Below are 23,098 nucleotides of genomic sequence, written 5' to 3'. Positions count from 1 at the left end.
GGTGGCTCTGTGGATTGAGAACCAGGTGCAGAGATAAGAGATCCTGGGTTCAAATCTGGCCTCCGACACTTCCTACCTATGTGACCTTGGGCAAGTCACTTAACCTCCATTGCCTAGCCCCTACCACTCTTCTGTCTTAGAACTAATACACAGTATTGAGTCTAAGATGGAAGGAAAGGGTTTAAAAAAGTAAAGGTGATGTTAAAAACAAAAGATTATTTAAAATTTTAATTTATAATTTAATATTATATAATTCATAATTTAAATAATTGCAGAAATGTCAATTGTTCATGGGTGGGCAGAGCCAAAATTATTAAAATTAGTCTACTTACTCAATGCCATCCCAATTAAATTACAAAAAAAATATTTTATTGAACTAGGAAAAATGATGACAAAATTCGTTATTTTTTGTCAAAAATAAAATGTCAAAAATATCATAGGAAATAATTAAAAATGGTAAGGAAGGAGGTCTAGCAATACAAGATTTCAAACTATATCATAAAACAGTAATTATTAAAACTATCTAGTGCTGATTAAGAAATAGAAAAATAGATCAGTGGAATAGAATAGACAGACTACAAAGTCATAAAAGATCATAATAACCTTGTGTTTGACAAAGGTAAAATTCCAAAATTTTGGAATAAGAATTCATTATTTGCTAAAAATTGTTGGGAAAACTGAAAAGCAGTTTGGCAGAAACTTGATATAGACCAGTATCTTATATCATTTACCAAAAAAAAGATCAAAAGACTTAGGTATAAAGTAAAATATTATAAACAAATTAGAATATAGGGAACATATTGCCTCTCAGATTTATGGACAAGAGAAGAATTTATGAATAAACAAGAAAGAGAAAGTATTGTGAAATGTAAAGTGTTTAATTTTGAATAGATCAAAAGGTTTTGTACAAATAAAGCTAATGTAACCAAAATACAGCAAATTTTAAAAGCAGTAAGAAATAATCACTAAAAGTTTAAGGGCTTCTCATTTAGTCCTAGTTTAGATGAAAGACCTCATAATCACTTTCCTTTGGATTTCTTTATCAGTGATTCTTTTGGTGCATATCTAGAGGTTTTTCTGGGAACAATTATAGAAATGTGGACCATCTAGGTCCCAAGACAATATCATCTAGTCATTACATTCAGTTTATGCATTTCCCAAAAGGAAAATTACAGAAGAACCTGAAAAGTATGTTAAATTTGCTAGATTCTGTCAAAAGATAGGCTCACATTAGAACATAAATGAGTTGGTTTAATTCAATCATTTTCATTTTGACAATAAAATTACTTGACAGAAGACTGAAAAGATATTGTTGTGAAATGTGAGGAAAAATGGTTTAGATTCTGAAAATGTTAAAATATTTCTCTATTTCAGGATTTCCCTCATTGGTTTGGCCCTTCCGCTAAGTGACAATGAACTTCTTTTTTAGAGAAGTCTATTGTTGGTCTGAGGCCAAGAGCAGCAGGTGTTTCCAGGGTTCTGAATCATGAATGACAGAATTTCATTCGCAAGAGGGGTACACAGTTATTTCCTTAACTCATGTGGAAAAGATTGCAAACTGTCAGATTCAAACCCAGCTAAATAATTTTGGGTGCCTCTGGCAGCTAGGTTGTACAGTGGATGGAATCCTTGATTTAAAATCAGCAAAACCTGAATTCAAGTCCTTCAATTATTTCCTAGCTAGGGGATACTGGGCAAATTTACTTCTCATCTTCAGGTTCATCAGTTAAATAGGGTTAATGATAGCCTCTATCTCACAAAGTTGTAGTGAGATGCAAATGAAATAATTTGCAAAGTGATTTAAATATCTTTAAGATAAGGGCTAGCTATCATTATGATTGATCTAGAGCAGGAGTAGGCAAGTATGGCTCTAGAGCCATATCTGGCTCTTTTGAGGGCCAGATATGGCTCTTTCTGCAGGAGCCATAAAGTCAATTTTTTTTCAGGCGCTGCTACAGGAGTGCGCACTGTTTCAGGAGCACACACTGTGAGAGCACTGTACGGCTCTCATGAAATTACATTTTAAAAAATGTGGCGTTTGTGGCTCTCACGGCCAAAAAGGTTGCCTACACCTGATCTAGAGACTTAGTTCCTCCAAAGTAAAAGGAGAATGGAGTATTTTCTGATAAGTTCTTCTGACAAAGGTGTCCTTTTTTCTCTATCACTGACACTTTTCCTGGATTTTATCAAAAGTAGACAATGAATATCTGATATAGAGTAATTAAATCAGCATTATCACTAATATCTCTCTATTTTTCTTCTCCAATTATACACTTTAAGTATATTTCTGAGGTTAATGTAGAAATGAGTACATCACAGTATTGAAAATTCTGTGTTTGAAATTTAAAAGACATTTGTTTTTATGTTATAACTATTTTCCTCAGATATCTCTTTAAATCCCTAGTTTAATACTTCAAGTAAATGCTCAATAAAAAATGTGGAACATTTTCTAGAGAAAACTTGCTAATTCTTAAGTTGAATTTAAAAATAACTAATAGTGGCACCTCATATTTCTCATTCTCCACTCATTCTCCCTCTTCTAATTGCTCTTTCCTTCTATCTCATTTTTAATTCCCTTTGGTTTTTCTAATCTTCTAATTTCTTTCATAGTTAAGAATTTGGAAGACTGACCTCTACTATGACCATGATCCATTTCCTCTAGTTCTGTTTGGTGGAAACAGATGAAGTAAACTGCTGATTCAGAAGACTCAGAGTCTTCATGAAGTCTTCATTCAAAAGACTCATGGCTTGAGGGCTACAACTCTTCAGCACTTATTTGAGTTCCTGGCCTCATTTATATTCATAATCATAGGTCACTAGGGTTGAAAAGATTCTTGGAGACCATTTAGTCCAATTCAAACCCTAAAAGGAACTCCCATTTCAATATGGTCAACCAATCTTTGCTTGACCATCTCCAATGAGTAAAAACCCATAACCCTCTGAGCTAGCCCATTTCACCTAATCCTAGATTTATTTGTTTTTTGGAAGTTCTTTGTGAAATCAAACATAAATTTACCTTTCATCAACTTCTACCCACTACTCCAAGTTTTGCTCTTTGGCACCATAAAAAACAAATCTAAACCCTCTTATACATGGCAGCCTTTCAAATATTTAAAGGAACTTCTTATGTTTCTTATTCAGTCTTCTTTTCTTCAGGCTAAGCATTCCCAGTTCCTTCAATTGGTCCTTACATGATATAGAGTCAAGGTCCTTCCCTAGACTGGGTAGTCTCTTAAAGACTCATTTTTCAATGTCCTTCCTAAGTACAGGGGAACTATTCTTATTTCTAGAAATTATTTTTATCTCAATACAGACCAAGATGGAATTAGGGTTTTTTTGGCTATTAGATCACACTATTGACTTATATTGAGTTTTAATTACACTAACCTCCCAAATGTTTTATAAGTTGTTTCATCATATCTCCCCTAACTTGCATTTCTTTTCACAATTAAAATTTTCACATCATTAGATTCAGGTAAATATTCTAGGGTACAGTAAAGCCTCTTTTGATACCTGACAGTCAAGTATATGAGCTATTCCTCAAAGTTTAATGTCATAAAACATTTATTAAACATGCCTTTATCCAAATGTTTCTTGTTTCAGTTCTGACTCTTTGTGAACCCATTTGAGATTTTCTGGGCAGAGATACTGGAATGGCTTTCCATTTCTCTCTCTAGTTCATTTTATAGATTAAGTAGCTGACAGAAACAGGGTTAAGTGACTTGCCTGAAGTCACACAGCTGGTAAGTGTCTAAGGCCAACTCCAAAGCTGTCACTAACCCACATTTCTCCATCTTTTTATCAAGAATAGTATGAGAAACTATCAAATGCTTACCTAAAATAGAAGTAAATGGCATCTATAACATTTCACTGATCTACCAGTATAGAAACTCTATTTTTGAAAAAATAGACGTTTGCTCTTCTACAGACTTTTAATACTTCTCTCATTCTCTATGATTTTTCAGTGGATACAGATTGTCTCTAAGCAATAATATTCATCAGTTATTTGAGTACCAATGACTGGAGTTTAATGTTGGCTTATTTGAATTCTTTAAAGACCTTAGGAAAAGTAATCCCAATTGCATTAATTTTTGTTGATTAGATTCATTTTTAAAAAACTTTATTTAATTTGGTGAGTTTTATATATCTTTCTACTATTCTAAACCTAAAAACTAGACTAAACCATTAATGTTGGTATCCCTCTCTCTGCTTTTTGAAAGCAAGAGATCCTCTCTTTGTCAAGAAATAACAGAATGACAACAAATATAAAAATGAAATTTCAGGCAGATTAATTTGTGGATTTTTCCCTGTGAAACTTAATGATATATATCGGTGAAGGTAAACCTTTCAGACATAGAGTGCCAGGTCCTGCCCCCACCCCACCCCACCACAGACCAAGTGCCATGCCCATTCCCACACAGAGATCAAGTACTATGCCTTTCCTCCCCAACAAGTGCCAGGCGTGACCTGCCCCTTCCCTTACCTGACAAAGGGGAGGGAGAAAGTGCTCCCACTAGGCTGCTAGGTGTAGGGGTGCATGAGGTGAGGAATGTCCTCAGAGACTGTTGAGAGGGGGAAGGGAGTGACATGAGCACTCCACTCCCCTCCAGCTCTGCTGCCTGTGAGCTGCCCACCTTACCCCCTGTGTACTTCCATTGGGCTGCTGGACAGAGGGGTGGGGGATGTGAAAAAATGTCAACAGACATGGTGGAGAGGAGGAGAGGAGCAGCTTCACCCAAGTCCCTCTGTCTTTCTAGCAATGAACTCTGGAGTGGGGGGAAGTGGCTGCATACCCACAGAGAGCATTCTGTGTGCCATTTTTGGCACCCATGCCATAGGTTCGCCATCATTGATATATATAATTAAATGAGCCTTCAATATACACATGTGCATGAAAAATGTTACAATTATATTATGTAATATATTAAAGTATAATATATATCATGTATGCCAATTTTATATGTAAAATATATAGTATATATTGTTAGCACATAATATGTATGTGGTATTAGTACTTAAAAATATCTGAAGAGTGAAATGCAAACACGGACAATATTTGGTAAGTAGATGTTATATTAAAATGGAAAGTAAGTATGGTTTTTTATTACTATTCTCATTCCTGAATTCTTGCCACATTGTAAATTTGATATATATATATATATATATTTAATCCATACCAATAATTTCATCTGGGTACATAATTCCCATTAAGGACAGTACCTTTACCAATGCATATCAGCAACTATTCAGCCATTTACAGTTATAGAGAATTGCCTGGGGACACTGAGCCTTTGAACGGATATGGAGGGTACCTGATTTCCCAGTTAGTATGTGTTTGACGCAATACTTGAACCTAGGGCACTTTCTGAGATTCCATTCACTAGACCTTGATGCCTCTCATTTTGCATATTATTTAGTAGTAGGATATGCAGGAATTACTGGAATGAGAACTCCTTCTATCCACTTAAAAAGCAGTACACACACACACACACACACACACACACACACACACACACACACATTCCATTGAGCTTACTTTTCAGTTAATCCTTTCACACCTTTAACCTAGATGTTGTTGATGGTGTTTTTAAGATATGTCTGACTCTGTGACCTTATTTGGGGTTTTCTTGGCAAAGATACTGAAGTGGTTTGCCATTTTCTTCTCCAGCTGATTTTACAGAAGAAGTAACTGAGGCAAACAGTGTGAAGTGACTTGCTCATGGTCATACAGCTAACTGAGGCAAAATCTGAACTCAAGAAAATGAGTCTTCCTGACTTTAAACCAGATGCTCTATTTACTGCCCCACCTAAATCCTAAGGAGCTGCCTGAAGCCTCTCAAGTTTCTGTAACTTGTAGATGGTCACACTGCTATTAAATGTTAAAAGAGGAGATTTGAATCCAATTTTTTCCTGACTTTAAACCCAACACTGTATCCACTATGTAGCATCTACTTGTACTAAAAAGTCATAGTATTTTGTAATTGTATAACTATATCTATAATTGCAACCTCAGGAAATAAGAAGTTGAAGAGTAGACTATATTGTATTTGTATGAAATCTTACCATATCCCAGCTGGGAAAAAATGAAGTCAAATTCCTCTATACTGTGGATACTTGCCAGGTCACCTCCTTCCTTTCTACACGAAGTTAAGGCATCTTTTTGCATTTTTTGTTCTTTATTAATTTTGTAACAGTGACCTGCATATGGCCACCACTGGCTTGGGCAGGCAACAGGCACATCACTTTCTGGAAAATTGTAAAAAATGTGTTTGAGATCAAAGAAAATACTTAAGTGAATAACCACAATACTTTTCAGACGTTGTACATTGGTACACAGCTTTATGAAAACAGAGCAAGATGAACACCAGAAATAAAAATCTCTTATTAGTTTGTTGACTTGTGCATAAAGTAGGCATGGTTTCTCGGAGTAAAAAAAAGGGAACTCTATCCTTTACATTTAAATTTTTTTTTTCATTTGAATCCTGTTTGCTAAATAATCAACAACGAATGTTTTGGAGCATATAATCTGTACAATTAATTCACTGCTTATTTGTTTTCAAGGAAATTATCACTTTGTTGAAAATTCAGCACATGGAAAAAAATAAATGACAATATAACGTATCTTCTGCTAAGTGTGAAATTCTTGAAGAACACAAAGAAATGTTACAAGGGTTGAAATGAACAGAAGGTTCAGGCTAACTTTAAATGAGGTTGGAGTTAAGACTGGATGGAAGGTTAAGTTTTTCAAATGAAAGGAAAGAGAGAGAGGGAGAAATGTACAAGGAAAGAGGAAACAGAGAAGAAGGGGATATGGGAGGGAAGCAATGCAAAAGACCAAACTTCACTACATTTTGTATCTCCAGGAGCCCAGAGACACAAGAGACTCTGTATGTAGAATTGATGAGTGCCTGAATGAATGAAAATGCAACTTCGTATTGTTATTCATCTTTTTATTGACCAGAATTACCAGCCCAGGAAACTCAGTCTTATGACTTTTGGTATTCCCAACACCTAACAATGTGTTCTGCAGATGATACTTCCTGATTATATGTTTGATAATGATTATAATAAGCTATGTAACATATTACTCATTACTAAAGCACAGTATTTTCTTTTTATCAAATGCTCTTCAAAGATACATATATTTGAGAGCATTTTAATGCAACTTTGGAGCCCCCTTGTGGAAAACGTTAACTTTGTTGCTTAAAACAAAAACATGTCCACTTGTTGGAAATCCTTAAAAGTATACATTAAAAAGGAAAGAAATTCATATCTTCAGAGTGAAAAAGAAGAGAAGAGGAGAGAAGAGGAGAGGAGAGGAGAGGAGAGGAGAGGAGAGGAGAGGAGAGGAGAGGAAAAGAAAGGAAAAAGAAAAGAAAACAAGAGAAAAGAAAAGAAAAAAGTGGTTCTAATTTCAGGCTATTAGGTTTTAAACAAGTCAAAAAGGACTGAGTACATCTTAAGATTCATGCAGTGTAGATGCAGAGAATATTTTCAGTGACAATAGAACTGTATTAAGTATTTCTCTTCCTAATTAATTTGGTCTCAAAATATGTCAACTACAAATATACATTTATGTCTCTTTGGGAATCCTGTGGAGCACTTACTTCTCTGGGGTGCCACTTATTATATTTTCCTGCTATTATTCAGTCCTGTCTGACTTCATGCCCCAATTGGGATTTTCTTGGCAAAGATATTGGAGTGGTTTGCCTCTTCCTTCTGCAGCTCATTTTACAGATGAGGAGACTGAGGCAAAATTAAATGACTTGTCTGGGTTCACACAGTTAGTTAATAAGTATCTGAGACCAAATCTGAACTCAGTAAGTTAAGTTTTCTGACTCTAGGACCTTTTCTGACTCTCTCCACTATACTACCTAGCTACCCTTTTATACTTCATATATGTTATTTCATTTAGTCCTTATCACTGTTCTGTATTTATTATATCTCTATTAAAAATGAGAAAACTATTGCTCAGGAAGTTTAAGTGACTCGTTTAATCATACAACTGAAAATGACTTGAAGCAGGATTCAAACTCAGGTCTTCCTGATCCCAAATCCACTATGTTTATCCATTGTGCCATAGTGCACATTTTTTAATTACTCTAGGATCATCAATATAGTTTTGAAAGAGTCTATGAGTCTAATTCACTCATTTTATAGATAAGAAAACTGAAGGGGCATATAAGTTAAGTAACTTGTCTTGGTCAGAAATCTATTACACATCTGACAGGATTTGAACTCAGGTCTACTTGTCTTCAGATTCAGTGCCTTGTCCATTATTCCATCTCAACAAGTTGAAAGAAAAGAAGGATGAAGTAAATCCCAAAGAAAAATGTTCTTAGGAAGAAGATGAGTCATCAAAGTTAATGTCACAATATTAACAAATGAAAGAATGTGACATAGCAAAAAAGAAGAAGAAATTCTACATTATGGAGAGAGAAGGAGGATAGTGATTCCAATGTTTATAGTATCTTAGATCCTGAGAAGAAATATATATATATATATATATATATATATATATATATATATATATATATATATATATAGTGCCAGCAGTGATAAGAATCTTATTTTAATGGAAAAGAAATGCATAGGTTTGGATGAGGATTGGTGCATGGCTTTCTGCTATTTAACATTTTGATCAATGGCTTGAATAAAATTACACATGGCATATCATTTTTTAAATGCTATAAAAGGAGGAAAGCTATTGAAAAAACTGGTTGAGGGAGTATTTATTGGCTAGACTTTTAAGATGATGATATTTAATGATGATAAAGAAAGAGCTTTGGGATAAAAAGCAACACATTTTTATGGTGGGGGTGGCATGAGTAGATAGTATTTTCTACTAAAAAATCTAAAAAAAAGTCATGGAATGCCAACTTAACATGAGGTACCAATGAGACATGGTGCCCCAAAAAGTTTATTCTTATAAAGTAAGATAAGAAGCCAAATGTCAGAGTGTTTAGAAGATGAGAAGAAACCAAAGCATCTATTATAGACAGCTTTCTCAAGGTAAGCCAAGGAAAAGAGAGATGCAGTTCAATAATTAGTGGAGAAGGTAGTTGGGAGGGCTTTTTTTAGGATGGGGAGAGGACACAAAGACATGTTTTTAGGCATCAGGGAAACAGAAGAGAGGAAGAGATTTCAGATTAGTGAGAGAATGTGGATGATAACAAAGGTGATATGAATGAGAAAAGAGGGAATTCGATCAGGAGTATGTGTGTATGTGTGTGTGTGTGTGTGTGTGTGTGTGTGTGTGTGTGTGTGTGTGTGTGTGTTTGCCTTGGCAAGGAGGTAGCAAAGACTACCTCTTCATCTGAGTCTTCAGTGAAGAAGGAGGTAGCAGGTAAATATGTCTGAGTGGTAGGAAAAGGAAGGAAGATGATGCAGCTCTCATCAAATGGCCTCAGTTTTTCCAGTGAGTTAGGCATTGAGGACCTCAGTTGAAAAGGGGGAGAAAGAGATGTCAAGGAAAACTTAAGTTGAGAGGAGAAATTTGGAATAGCCCCTGTGGAGAGGTAGGTAGCAAAATGATCAGAAATAGAATTAGAATTAGAAATATAAAATAAAATATTATATATCATAATATATATGTATATAATAAAATATAGAAAATAGAAAAATAGAAATAAAATTAGAAAAATGCCTTGCTGCAATGAAGACCTAGCTGGGATTAGCTAACACACCTGTCATGGCTTCAGTCAGCATAATTTCACAACTTCCTCCAGTTCTGCTCAGGAACATGTGAACAGGGACAGTGGAAGCGCAGAATATAAGTAATCTAAGTTTGCAATTTGGCAAGATATGACCGGCAATAACTCAAGGGTTCAAGGATTCAAGAATTGAGGATAATGTGGAGTTGAATTTGTTCACTATTGGGTGGAAACAGGAAAGGGAAGATAATGTAGATAGTACAGGGTAAAGGGCTGGGAAAGTACTGAAGGATGTAGGGAATGGAGTGAAGACAAAAAAAATAGAGTTAAGGATTATAAGACATTGTGAAAGTTGAAACTATAAATTGGTTAGAAGAAGGAATTCTGAATTTCATGAGTAGAGAAAGTGAAAAACTTGTGGGTGATGGCAAGAGAGCGATAAGTGAGTTGTAAACTTTCTAGCTCTATCCAAGGTATGACAGAATTAACAGTAAGTTTTCATTTTACTCACAAATGAAACCTAGACTTTCCAATGACGTTAGGTTAAATGGTTTACTTACCTGAAGGAATAATGAATGAATTTAATGAGCTGTTTCCCTTTTTACAAATATATCCAAGCCCACGAGAACATTCCACATTTTCCCATTTGGCATTTTTTGCAGGATTCAAGAACACACAGCTTTTTCCTGGTTCAAGTGCTGGATTTCCTTTGAGAAAAGGAGATTTTTAAAAAAGAGAAGTTTAGACATGAGACATATTGGTGACAGTTCCAAACCAATCAGAGTCCCAAAATGAAGTATATATAAATTTCAAGGGAGATTGGTACGAAGAGGGAAAAGGGAAAAGGGAAAGAATACATAGAGGAAAGCTATTATTGTAACACCAAGAGCAACTCTGAGGATGAAGTTAGTTGACAACAAGAAGAAAAAAAAAAGTTGCTTTGTCTGGAAAACTGGAAGAGAAGAAAGAAAAAACGAGAGGCAAGAGAAAGAAGGTACAGAACTATACAGGAGTCAGGAAAGTGATTTTTTTAAAACTGAACATCTTTTTTTTAATATTATCATTTCCTAGAACAAAATTTCGCACTTACTCCATGAATTGTCTATCTTCCTGCTCCCCATTAGAATATGCATTCTATTTTATTATGAAATTTAGTGGGAGAATAGATTCAGTTTACAATCAATTTTTCTGGAATGGATCCACTTTATAAAGCAGTAGATTTTTTTGTGTCACTGATAATGATGATGCTGTTGTGACAAGGGCTCTCTTTCCCATCTAATATTGCAACAAAAATGCCAGCTATATGACCTTTTCCAGAGGTTTGTGAAAATTATTTGATTAATACATATAAAGCTTACAGAGAGCTACTTAAAGATAAGTATAAGGATATTTTAAAATTTGTGACCCTGCTGTCTGTCTGGTGAAACAATAGCAGGATATCTGGACTAAAAGATAATGTGAGAGAAGTTATAAGAAACTTTCTTTTTTTCCTTTTTTTAAATTAAACTCTTACCTTCTGTTTTTGAATCGATACTAAGGATCAGGTCCAAAGCAGAAGAGACACAAGGGTTAAGCAATTCAGGTTTTAGTGACTTGCCCAGAATCAGAGCTAGAAAATGTCTGGGGCTAGATTTGAACCCAGGATCTCCCATCTCTAGGCTTGACTCCCTGTCCATTGAGCCATCTAACTGTCCTTATTGGTAAAAAAAAACTTTCAAGAAACAGTGATATATATGATACAATAATCTGTTGCCATAGTTTATTCATTTTGTACTAGAAAAATGATAACTAATTTCACAAACAGTTATAAATGCTTGAGTCACAACCCCTATTGTTTTAATAGTATTTGAATACTAGTACTAAGCCTAGTAGAAAATAAGCACCTTGAAGGCAGGAAATTATTTTGTATCCACAATACCTGGCACAATGCCTCACATATAGCAGACATGTAATAAATGTCTATTAAATTGAAATAGGCTGCAGGAAAATGAAATTATGGAAACTCTAATTAAGCAATAAACATAATAAAAAATTCTAGGAAAGAAAACTCCCTAAATTAGGTTACCCAATTATATTTTGTAACAATGATCTCTTCCAAGCATCAATTAAATTAGTTTTCCACCATCCCTTAAACAACTTAGTCAAACAGCTAGCATATCTTTTGGTTTTTTTGAAGATGTTTATATAGACTTTTTTTTTTTTCAGTAAACCCTTGAAAGACAAGTGTGGGGTACCATATTCATTCTATTATTTAGGACCAAATTGAGTCCCAGATGAAGTAATTGGCTAATCTGTGTAACATTTTCAGAAAATAATAAAATAGATTCTAGAACATTGGATTTAAAAACAACAAAAATTGTCCTTCAATACAAAACTGCACCCAGATCATTTTTGTCTAGTTAAATGTAGTTTGATGAAGATACCTTATCACTTGGGTATAGTAGGAGCAGAAGAACAACCTCCATCTATAAAGACATTTTGTAAAATCCCCATACTGCTCTGTTTTCTTCTATTCTGTATTCCTGACTATTGTTACTAAGCTGACATAAATATTCATGTTTCTGTGACTAAAATTAATAGTGTCAAAAAGCTAATTATATTCTAGGTAGTCTTCTAGCTTTGTGATAATTCACAGTGATAAGTGACATCCTGAGGAAAAAAAGAAAAAATGTGATATGGTGTACATTATGAAGTCAATTCATAGGCATCAGATACAGAACTGAAAATCCTAAATAAACAAGCCTGGTTAGAATGAAAACTGATGTCCTTTCAAATTAAGGTTGTTTCCTCTCTACAGTCAAAATTGATACTTGCCTACAAGGCATCGATTATCTATTTACCTACACATATATGTAGCTGCCAATTTCTGGGTATACAATTTTTAAAAAGGTTATAGATTAGGGAAACATTTGTGAGGGAATTAGTAACAGAGACACTGAGTTTATAATTAACTTGTGGAAATGAGAGAAAACGGTACATTTCATATCAAAGAAATCCAGTGTAATTAAAAGACTGAAAATTAGAAAATGGAATTTCTTACTAAAATTTAATAGTCTTTAGCAAAAATACATGTGGAAACAATGTCCTATTATTGTATATCTTCTCCTTTTCTAAATGCTTCTCCCTAAAGAATGGAAGCATGGAATTTCTTTGTAATGTTTATCTTTTTCTTTCTTTTTTTTTTTTTTTAGCCAAGAGTTAAAAGAAATCTAGAAGATGAACTGTTTTGAACTTGTAAAGAAAGACAGCCCAGAAGTTTCTCTGATTTCAGAAAGTGTCAGTGTACATGAAACATCTGCCCCAGTCTCAAATTCAGGATCTAGCGCTGTCTCTCAAAAATGATCAAGCAGCTACATTGCTTGGAAGTAGGGGTATTTTTTTCATTTATTTTATTCATATTCTCAATACCTAGAACAGTGTCTGGTACAAAGGAGAGGTACTAGGTAAATTGTTATTATATGGCTGTTTGTTTTTTTCTTGCAGCTTTATCTTTCTATACATAGATCATAAAACATTTTCCTAGGGCAAAGTAACTTAAAATCCAACAATGACAAATGGTCGAATCAACAAAACATTCTAAAGTCTTGAAATCCCACATAAGGCAGAAAAGTATAGAAGCATGGATTTGGAATTAGGGGACACTGACCCCAGTTCTGCCATGCATTAATAATGTGACTTTGGGCAACACGACAGAGAAAAGAGACTTAACATTGTTGATCGATAACAATTCAGTCTCACTGGTAAAATGATGGGGTTGGACTATGATGTCTCTAGCATCCCATCTAGCCCTAAATTCCTCTAATCACACCCTCTAAAAGCACTTCATACAAGGCTCAGGAGAGTGCCACCTCTGGATGAATGCTCTGAGTGTGATGATGGTGTACTAACTGACAGACTCTGAGGTGCCTTCTGGATCCAAGACAATGATTTTTAATCTATAATTGGTTGGGAGGAGGCTAGTGTCATGCCTACTGGAGCACAAGAGGCCTGAAGAAGTTTCCATCCACCAAGAACTAGGATGGTGAGATTTTTAAAAGATGGATGGTACCTTAGAGGTCTCCTAGGACAACCACTATATTTTACAGATAAGGAAACTGAGGCCAAGAACTATTATTTAATTAGATGATATTGCAGATGATATTGTTGGGCAAATCAAGTCATGTAGAAGTTCTAAATGCAAAATCTATGTGCCCTGGAAGTTTGCATTCTAAAAAGAATAGAAAATAGTCATCCTTGGAACAATGTCACTGAAAATCTATTCAATCAGGTCTTTCCTTATGGACCCTAGGGAAATGAACAAAGTGGAAAGTTCCTACACATTATGAACATAGATCAGTAGCCTCACTTATTAAGAGAGAGAAAATAATGTTTTCTTCTTCATTTTCCCTGAGAAATAGGTCAGTAACTAGGTCTTTTGTCCCCCAGTTCTTTGTGTTTTAGGATCAAGAATTTGTAATGCCATCAGTTAGAAAAGGAATGAAACCTACCTGGAAGCCAGTTCAGGTATCTAAAGGGGCTGAAGCCAGCCCATTGCCATCCACTATTGAAATTCAAACTGTTAAGTCCAATCCAGAGTCCAGTGGTAAGGGAATTAGTTAAACCTATAAAACAAAAATAATTGACATTCAGAAGAGGAAACCAATGTATTTGCATTCAAAAGTCAATTTCTTGAATCATATTCCAAATGGGAATATTTTATTGATATTTCTATATGAGAATAGAAATATTTTCTTTTGTTATACTAAAATGTATTATTTCCTTTTAGCTCATCTTAGCCTTTGTTGTGGTACAGTAGATAAAATATTCAATTTAGTGTAGAAAGACCAGAGTTCACATATTGTCTTGGTCATTTACTAGACCTAAAGCATTGGACAAATCATTTTACATCTGTCACTCAGTTTCCTCATTTACAAAATGAGGGGGACTTATCCTTCCAAGGTCATTTCAGTTCAAAATAAGTAATCTTAGAGTCTCCAACAAGACATATCAATCAATAGTTTCTCTTTTCTTTTTATAGAACCTATAATTTCCTGAAGAACTCTCTTGACTAATGCAAGTCTACATGTAATCTGAAAGTGTATTTTCTTAGAAAGTGGTCCTGCTTGGAAGGAAGCAAGGTAGGTTGAGAGCCAGTCCTAGAGATGGGAAGTCCTAGGTTCAAATCTGACCTCAGACACTTCCTAGCTGTGTGACCCTGGGCAAGTTATTAACTCTCTTTGCCTAACCTTACTGCTCTTCTGCCTTGGGACTAGTACACAGTATTGATTCTAAGGCAGAAGGGAAGGTTTTTTATAAATTAAAATAAAAAGTAGCCACTGGGAGATTAAGTGGCATCCAGGAACACACAATTATTATGTGCCAAAAGTGGATCTTAAACTCAGGTTATCCTCACTCTGAATCCAGCTCTCCTAGTCACAATATTACATTGACTATCATTTTTTCTAAAATAACAGAATTTAAAGAATATTTTAGTTTGGTATTGAACAACTCATTTCCCTGTCATAAAATGAACAGCTAGATGGTGCAGTGGATTGAACAATGGGCCTGGAGTCATAAAGACCTCAGTTTAAACCTGGTTTCAGACACTTACTAGCTGTTTGACCCTGGGCAAGTCACTTAACTCTGCCTCAGTTTTATAATCTGTAAAATGAGTTGGAGAAGGAAATGGCAAAACACTTTTTACAAGTGATACCCTCTGTCCTCATTTGAAATAATTCTAATAAAAAAAAAAAACTTTTGACTCAGTGAATCTACTGCTGGATTTCAGTACAAAAACCTCATAGGGAGAGGGGAAGGAAGCCTTTCTAGATTAGTTGATAAAGAGAATGAGCATTTTTATAGTGTCTACCCTGTGCCAGACATTGTACTAGGCACTTACAAATATTATCTTATTTCATCCTCATAACAACCTTGTGAAGTATTTATAGCAGAGGAAACTGAGGCAGAAAAATTAGGACACTTGCCCAGAATCACACAGGAAAGAGAAGGAGAGAAAAGGGAAGATAAAGGAGGAAAGAGAGAGAGCACCTGAAGATAGACCTAGAAAGGATACAATATAAAACTTTACAAAAAATAATTTTTATTCTATAGATCCTATAGCAAGGGTGGGAAGCTCTCCACCAGTGTGTTTGCCTTCCTCTGGAGATTCTCCATTTTAATCAGTCTCTTTCCTCACCTGTGGAATCTGGAATTGATCACAATTCTTGAGTTGTCATTTGACTAGGATAGAGCACAAGAGGGCAATCGCCTTCTTCTTGCTCAATGTGTCACCTCTCTTAATGCAACCCCAGATCACATTAGCTCTTATGGCTGCCATATACCACCACTGACACATATTGAGATCACGGTTCACTAATTCCCTCCACCATCCTACCCCAGGCTGACTTTGTAAAGCTAATCTTTTCAACCTAAGTACAAAACTGTATGATTTATTTTGGTTGATCATTATTTCATAGAGAATAAAATTTTAACTTATTCTGATCAAATTCCAAAAGAATAATTATAACAATGGCATCAATATGACCAGGATTATAATCAAGCAGTCAATATGAATATTTAAAAATCCCTTCTGTGTTTCAAGTACAGTTCTAGGGATAGTAGAGAAATTTTTAAAAAAAAGGAAAGATTTTTCTGTCCTTAAAAACTGCAAATCTCTTTCCCCCCCCCCTTTTTCCTTTAATTTTTTTTTTTGCTTCAAACTATGGTTAACTAGCTTGTCCCTTGAAGGCCAAAAGAAATAAAAAAAGCCATTATATTCCCCTTGGTTTAATAGAATATTTATTAGCAATGACATAATAGGAGGTATACCTAGTCCGACTTCTGTATTTTTCCCCAATAAGATTGTTTACACTGTTCGTAGATTTGTCCAATCTTATTCTAAAGCAGTGATATCTGTTTCTGTAATAGTGAAGATATCTTACCAGGTAACCCCAATTCTCAAAGTCAAATTAATTTTATTTTACTTTTATTAAAATACATGCACAACACATCCAAGGCAGCATGCTGTTCTGTATGTCCAGCTGGCTTCCGAGTCAGGAAGACCTGAGTTCAAGTACCACCTCTGACATATACTGGGCAGCTCACTTAAACCACTTAACCTCTGTTTACCTTTGTTTCCTCACTTGTAAAATGGAGATGACAATAGCCCTTACTTCCCCAGCTGTTTTGAGGATCAAATGATATAAAAATTATAAAGTAATTAGCACAATGCCTGGCACATAGTAAGTGCTTTATAAATAAAGTTAGCTATCTTTAGCTATAATAATTATAAATTATTATTATTAAACTCTCAGAGTCCTAAGAGAAAGACTATGTAGTTAGAGAACAGGTGCTGCTACGCTTTGCTAGATGCAAAATTTCCCTGGAAATTCCCCTCACCAATAAATTCACAATTCCAATAACTTTATAGCTATATAACATTTTGCGGGCTGGCCAGGGGATATCATAAAACCAAACACACAATAATAAAGTCTCGGTTTCCCAGAGATTGAGAATCACTAGTGTAAAACAGTAGAGATTCAACACGATGACCTCAAACTGGGCATGTTTTCAAACTAGCTATGATTTTTAAAAAAGAAAGCAAAGAAGTGGAAAAACTACAAAAATACCTGGAAAGGATATTTAAATATCCTTAAATATAAAGCCTTTCTTTTATCTAGAAGTATCTACCAGCCTATCACCAAGGCATCTCAACCAAGAGGTATTTGATCCTTCCTTGAATTCACTTTGCCATGCAGACCTCTATAATATTCTAGAGTAATAATGTGAGCAGATGGGACAGAGTGTCTACAGTAAAGAGAAATAAACTTTAAGTCAAAGAAAAAAGAATTTAAACCTCCTTCCCCCCAACCCAAGAGATTCAGCATGTTCTAAAGCCTCCATAAGCCTACATCTTGTTTCCATGACTTCAGAAGGCTTAGCATCTGGTTTCTACCAAGCTTAGAAATGACTAAAATAAAAATGCTTATTTTACAGTTATGGCAAGGAAATAAGATTAGAAAAGGGAAATCTTTACAATCTCTAACTATGCTCTTTCTTAGTTTTATGTGTTTAGAATAAGCACCATTGAGTACAACTTCCCATTTTGATTTTGTTTATTCCAATAGATTGATCACAATTGATTCCTTCAGTAGATCAACCCAGTAGATACTCAAGCTGTGGAGAATTTTCCTTTCATAGTTCTAGAGTACTGTTTTGATTGCTTTCAGGTAAACATTGTTATTTGTGAATTGTTTTAAAATAAGCAAAAGATGATCGCTGGGGGAAAGAACTCAAACTCTGTGAGGCAGCTGGTGGCTTAGTAGATAGAATGAATGCTGAATGTGGAGTCAGAAAGAAACGAGCTTGGATCAGACCCCAGACATTTAAAAGCTGTATGACCTGGACAAGTCACTTAATCTCTTCAACCCCCATTTCTTCATCTCTAAAATGGGAATAATAATACTGCCTGTCTCTCAATGTTGTTGTGAGGATCAAGTGAGAATATTTGCAGAAAGCACCTAGTACACTGTTCAGTACATAGTAGACACTATGTAAATGCTCATTCCCTTTCCTTCCCCATGTAGGTGGATCATTAATTGGTCACTGCTGATATTTGTCATTAAATATATCTATAAAGGGCATTTTCCCATTTTGATGACTCTATTGAATCAGTATATTTTCCATTGTGCCTTAATTAAACTTATTATTTGACTTAACCCATTAGAATATGAGCTCTTTAAGAGCAGGGATTAATTTGATTTTCATTGTATCCTTGGGGTTTAGCACAGTGCCTGGTACATAGTTTATTGACTGATAGTTGTTACAGTCCAAAATATCTGCTATTACTCTTAACATCAAGTAGTTTCTAGAATTGTGTGAGTCATAAGCCTTCAGTGTTCCTTGTCTGATTTTACTTTGAGATGCCAATGGTCCAGCTAGTCCAATAAGTAGTTGAAAACAGAACATTGGAAATTGGTGAAGAGAAGGCAGCTAGATGACTCAGTATATAGAAAGCCAGGCTTGTAGAGGGGAGGTCCTGGGTTCAATTATGGCCTCAGATACTTTCTAGCTGTGTGACCCTAGACAAGTCACTTAATTGCCTAATCCTTACCACTCTTCTGCCTGGGAACTGATACGTAGTATAGATTCTAAGATAGATGGCAAGGACTTAATAAAAAGGAGGATTGGTAAAGAGTTCAGGCCAAGGAAAATGCAATCAATAAACATTCACCTAGAGATGTGAGTTAAAACATCAAAAATAGTGTAAAGATAGAAAGGAAAAATGGCTGAGCTCAGGATGTTGTATAATGTTCATATTTAGAAGATGGGGAAGATGGGAAGTAAAAAAAAAGAATGAAGAAGACTGAAAAGAATTAGTCAGAAAGAAGAAAGAACCAAAATATCACAGCAATTAATAAATAGATTTAGAGGTGAAAATGTCACATGTTGCATGAAGCCAAAGAGAATGAGAATGAAAAAGTTTATTGTTTTTGTCCAGTGATTCATTAGCCACCTTTTCATCACAGCATTTGGCACATATTATAAACGACATTATAGTTCAGTTGTTTCAGTTTTGTGCAACTCTTTGTGCCTTCATTTGGGATTTTCTTGGCAAAGATACTAGAGTTATTTGCCATTTCCTTTTCCAGCTCATTCTACAGATGGGGAAACTGAGACAAACATGGTTATGTGGTTTGCCCAGGGTCACACAACAGTACATGTCTGAGGCTGGATTTGCACTCATGAAGATGAGTCTTCCTTATTTCAGGCCAGTGCTCCATCCAGTGTACCACCTCCCTGCTCCACAAACTACATAAATATTTTCAAATCTGAATCCAATTGGCATCAAATCTTGGCTTTGCAACTTTTCACTTGTGTGACCTGGGACAAGTCACTCAACCTCTCCAGGACTCAAGCTTCCTCCTCATCAAAGAAGCTGGGCTAGATGATCTCTAAGGTCCCTTCCAAATGTAACATCCAAGAGTGCATAAATCCCTCCCAATTTCTCAGTTACCAAACACTCTTAGACAGTTTTTGCCTTTCAATATTTGATCAATACTACGCTGCCTGTTAATGCTGGTAACTACCATAATTATCTTCACTTTCACAGTTCATGAAACTGAATTCTTTACATATTCAAAGTACTCAGTGTTGGTGGAATGAATATTGACTTAACATTATAGTAACTTGCAGACCCTGTTTGAGAAACATATGTTCCAAAATAATGTTTTGGCAAATACTATTGAATATATTCCCAACCACACATCTCTAGAGCTGGAAAGAACCTCAAAGGGCATTATTTTTTTAAAAAATGAGAGAACTGAGGCCCATGAATCTTACATGATTTGCTCAAGAACACACATGATGGTAAGAGTCAAAGTTGGAATTTGACCCTAGATCCTCTGACTCTTGAGCCAAGACTTTTTTCTGTTATCCTATGTCGTCTCCAATATTTTCCATGTGTAATGATTTCCATTAGACTTTGACTATTTAAAAGCAATCTTTTAAGTGAAGAATATGGGACCTCTGCAAGTTTCCATCACTATCAGATAAGGAGTCATTGAGATCATCAAGTCTAGTCTTTTCACTGTAGAAATGAGGAAACTGTGATGACAGAGATTGTGACTAGCCCAGGGTCACACAGCTGCCAGGTACACGAGGTTGGTTTTGAATTGAGATCTGCCCCGATTAAAGTTCAACACAGTCTACTAGACCACCTATGGGAAGCTGAGGAAATAAACAGGGAAGCTGAAAGTGGTTGTCCTAAAATACTGCCTTGGATGCAATTTGCCCCAAACAAAATAAAGTTTGCCCTTGTAAAGAAGAGCAGTTCATTAAAAGGGAGGAGGGAAGCTCTTGGCATTCTTCATATGCTACAGCTGGTAACTCTTTTTCAAGGATGATAATGATCGCTACACCTGTGATGGCTGGCAATGATGCCATTTGGGATCAGATCCAGTTGCCATGTTGGACCAGCTGAAACAGATGAAGTACTTCAATTAAATCCTTCCTCAGCATACACTTTGCTGTCACTGTTTTCTACATAAGTAAACCATATTATTCAGTTTGGGTATGGAAAGCTAAAAAAAACAGCTGTACTTGTTTGTAAAAATGAATCGGTCCTTTGATTTTATGAGTACATCAATTCAAACAATTATCTTTTAAAATATCATGTTTGTAAAAATATGAATAATATTTATACTTATCTATAGGATTAACTCATGTGCACTATCACATTGGCATTTTTTTCTGCACTGAAATCTCTTTGGTTTTTTCCTTTACCAAAAAAAAAATATCTAAAGGAACTAGCAGAAAAAAATCAGGAGACACACCAAGTTTCACTTCCCATATTGAATTTCAGTTCTGCAATTGCACATCTTGCATCATTTTATGACACAGGACTATCTAGTAATGAATCTGACTTAGGAACTGAAGATTCACTGTAAAGTTGCCCCCACCTTACCCCTCAAAAACCATGGATAATTTAGGGATGGACTGAAGGACAGAACAGACCTTAATGAACATTAATTACTGACCAGAATGAAATCAGACAAATACAAGCACAGATTTCAAATTAAATTTGTTGTTGAGGCCAGCTAGTCTACTCTTCTCACTCATTTCATAGAAGAGGAACCTAGTCAGAGAGAGGCTCTATGATTTACCCAGTAGCAGAACTGTGATTTTAGTCCTTTGGTTCCAACTGTGCCACACTGCCTCCTAATATAGGAGAAATATGTACCAGCACACAGGAGATGGCTAGACAGTAGAATGTACCAAGTGTCAAATTTGGTGTAAGGAAAAATTCGAATTCAAATCCTTCCCAGTTTCTTACTAGCTATGTGACCCTGATCAAGTCACTTAACTTCTAATATCTACAGTTTCCTCACCTGGAAAATGAGTGAATGAGACTCAACAGTGTCTAAGATCTCTCCCAGTTCTAAATCCATGATTGGTCATCGTATTTTGTGGATTCTAATCATATGTGGAAAGCTTGAAATAGGAAGATCAAATCAACTGCCTTAATACTTTTTCCCCATCTCAAATTCCAAACAAAATGTAAAATGACTTAAAATATTCTTTTCCCAAGTTCTGAATATATGCCTACTATTTTGATAGCATCTACTTCAAAAGATACAATGATGCCCCCCCTTTATGGGGGCATCTAGTTGGCTCAGTAAATTGAGGACCAAGCCTAGAGATGAGAGGTCTTGGATTCAAATGTGCCCTCAGATATCTCCTAGCTGTGTGACCCTGAGCAAGTCACTTAACCCCCATTGCCTAGCCTTTACCATTCCTCTCCCTTAGAACCAATATGTAGTTTTGATTCTAAGATGGAAGTTAAGAGTTTTAAACAAAAAAAAATTGAGTTCTCCTTCAGCTTAACAGAGACTTCAACCTCTTCATGCCTCAGTAAGCGATTTCATGAGTTTGTTGGTGACAAAATTTGTTGACATTTTTTTCTTTGATGTCAACTGTCTGGAGAAACACCTCTGCTAATTAGGCCAGGCTAAACTTAAATTTCAGCCTACTAGAAATTGTCTAGCTTGTATTCTGGCTCCCAAGAATTCACAATGAAATCCTGGAAGAGGAGCATTGAGAAGATTACTTACTCCAAACTTATGAACTATGTGAGTATTCTCCAGAGTATTTTTCTACGTTCACTAAAATGGTATGATGGAGGGACTGAATTTTAATGTGGGAGAAGTAGGAATCAGGAAGTAAGATATTTACAGAAATGATCATCATAATATTTTTTAAAAATGACTCAAAGATCCCACAAAAATTCTTTTACTCCAATATGTCCCATATCATCTTCCATATTCCTGTTAGTGTAAAAAATTTTAGAAAATAAGTGAAGAAAGATAACTGAAATGCTATATTTGGCTTGACCTGTAGCAGGAAGTACCATAAGTTTTGCAAAAAAAATATCTGTTCTTGTTCATATTCCAGCTAAATTTTGCAGACTCAAATTCTGGAAGGTCTGGATAAGATTCAAAGAAACATCTGAGGTGAACTCAGTTGCAAACTCTATCATGCCTTGTTTGCTACTTGCTGCTGGCACAATTCCTTTTTCTTTTCTTTTTTTTTCTGATTAGGGAAGCATTTCCTGCTAGCTCGACTGATATCCAAGGTAACCTAGCAAGGGACAGAGGAAATGAATCAATTTTTAGTGTGGGAACAATTCACTCTCCTTGCATTATCTGCCTCTTCTCCCGCATACTCTAAGAAAAGAGGAAAAGTAATCTCTAGCCCATGTCTCCTTTTCTTCCATTGAGCCAGAAAAAGGGAAGAAGAAAGAATAGAAAAGATAAGCCAGTACAGTAAGTAGATTGATAAAGAAATTCCAAGAAATCAGTTTCAAATTAGAGATGTTCTATATTATATTTTAATAAGGTAAATGCATAAAAAAGTATGTATGTGTATGTAGAGATTATGTATCATTATATATATATATATATATATAT

At 35.3% G+C, this 23,098-nt stretch overlaps 1 protein-coding gene across 1 annotated transcript in view; it reads right to left on the bottom strand.

Moving 5' to 3' along the window:
• Window positions 1-23,098, bottom strand: part of MRC1 (mannose receptor C-type 1) — a 122,837-nt gene that overhangs the window by 53,937 nt on the left and 45,802 nt on the right. Inside the window, exons 5-7 of the mRNA XM_044678925.1 lie at window positions 14,141-14,254; window positions 10,214-10,360; window positions 6,064-6,246 (exon numbers count right to left, since the gene is read on the bottom strand). Of these exons, the coding sequence (XP_044534860.1) occupies window positions 6,064-6,246; window positions 10,214-10,360; window positions 14,141-14,254 (444 nt within the window). The remainder of the gene's footprint in view (window positions 1-6,063; window positions 6,247-10,213; window positions 10,361-14,140; window positions 14,255-23,098) is intronic.

The sequence above is a fragment of the Gracilinanus agilis genome, chromosome 5, assembly GCF_016433145.1.
Source record: "Gracilinanus agilis isolate LMUSP501 chromosome 5, AgileGrace, whole genome shotgun sequence".
NCBI lineage: Eukaryota > Metazoa > Chordata > Mammalia > Didelphimorphia > Didelphidae > Gracilinanus > Gracilinanus agilis.
Note: the sequence above shows the minus strand (reverse complement) of the source record. Positions and strands in the feature narration are given on the sequence as shown.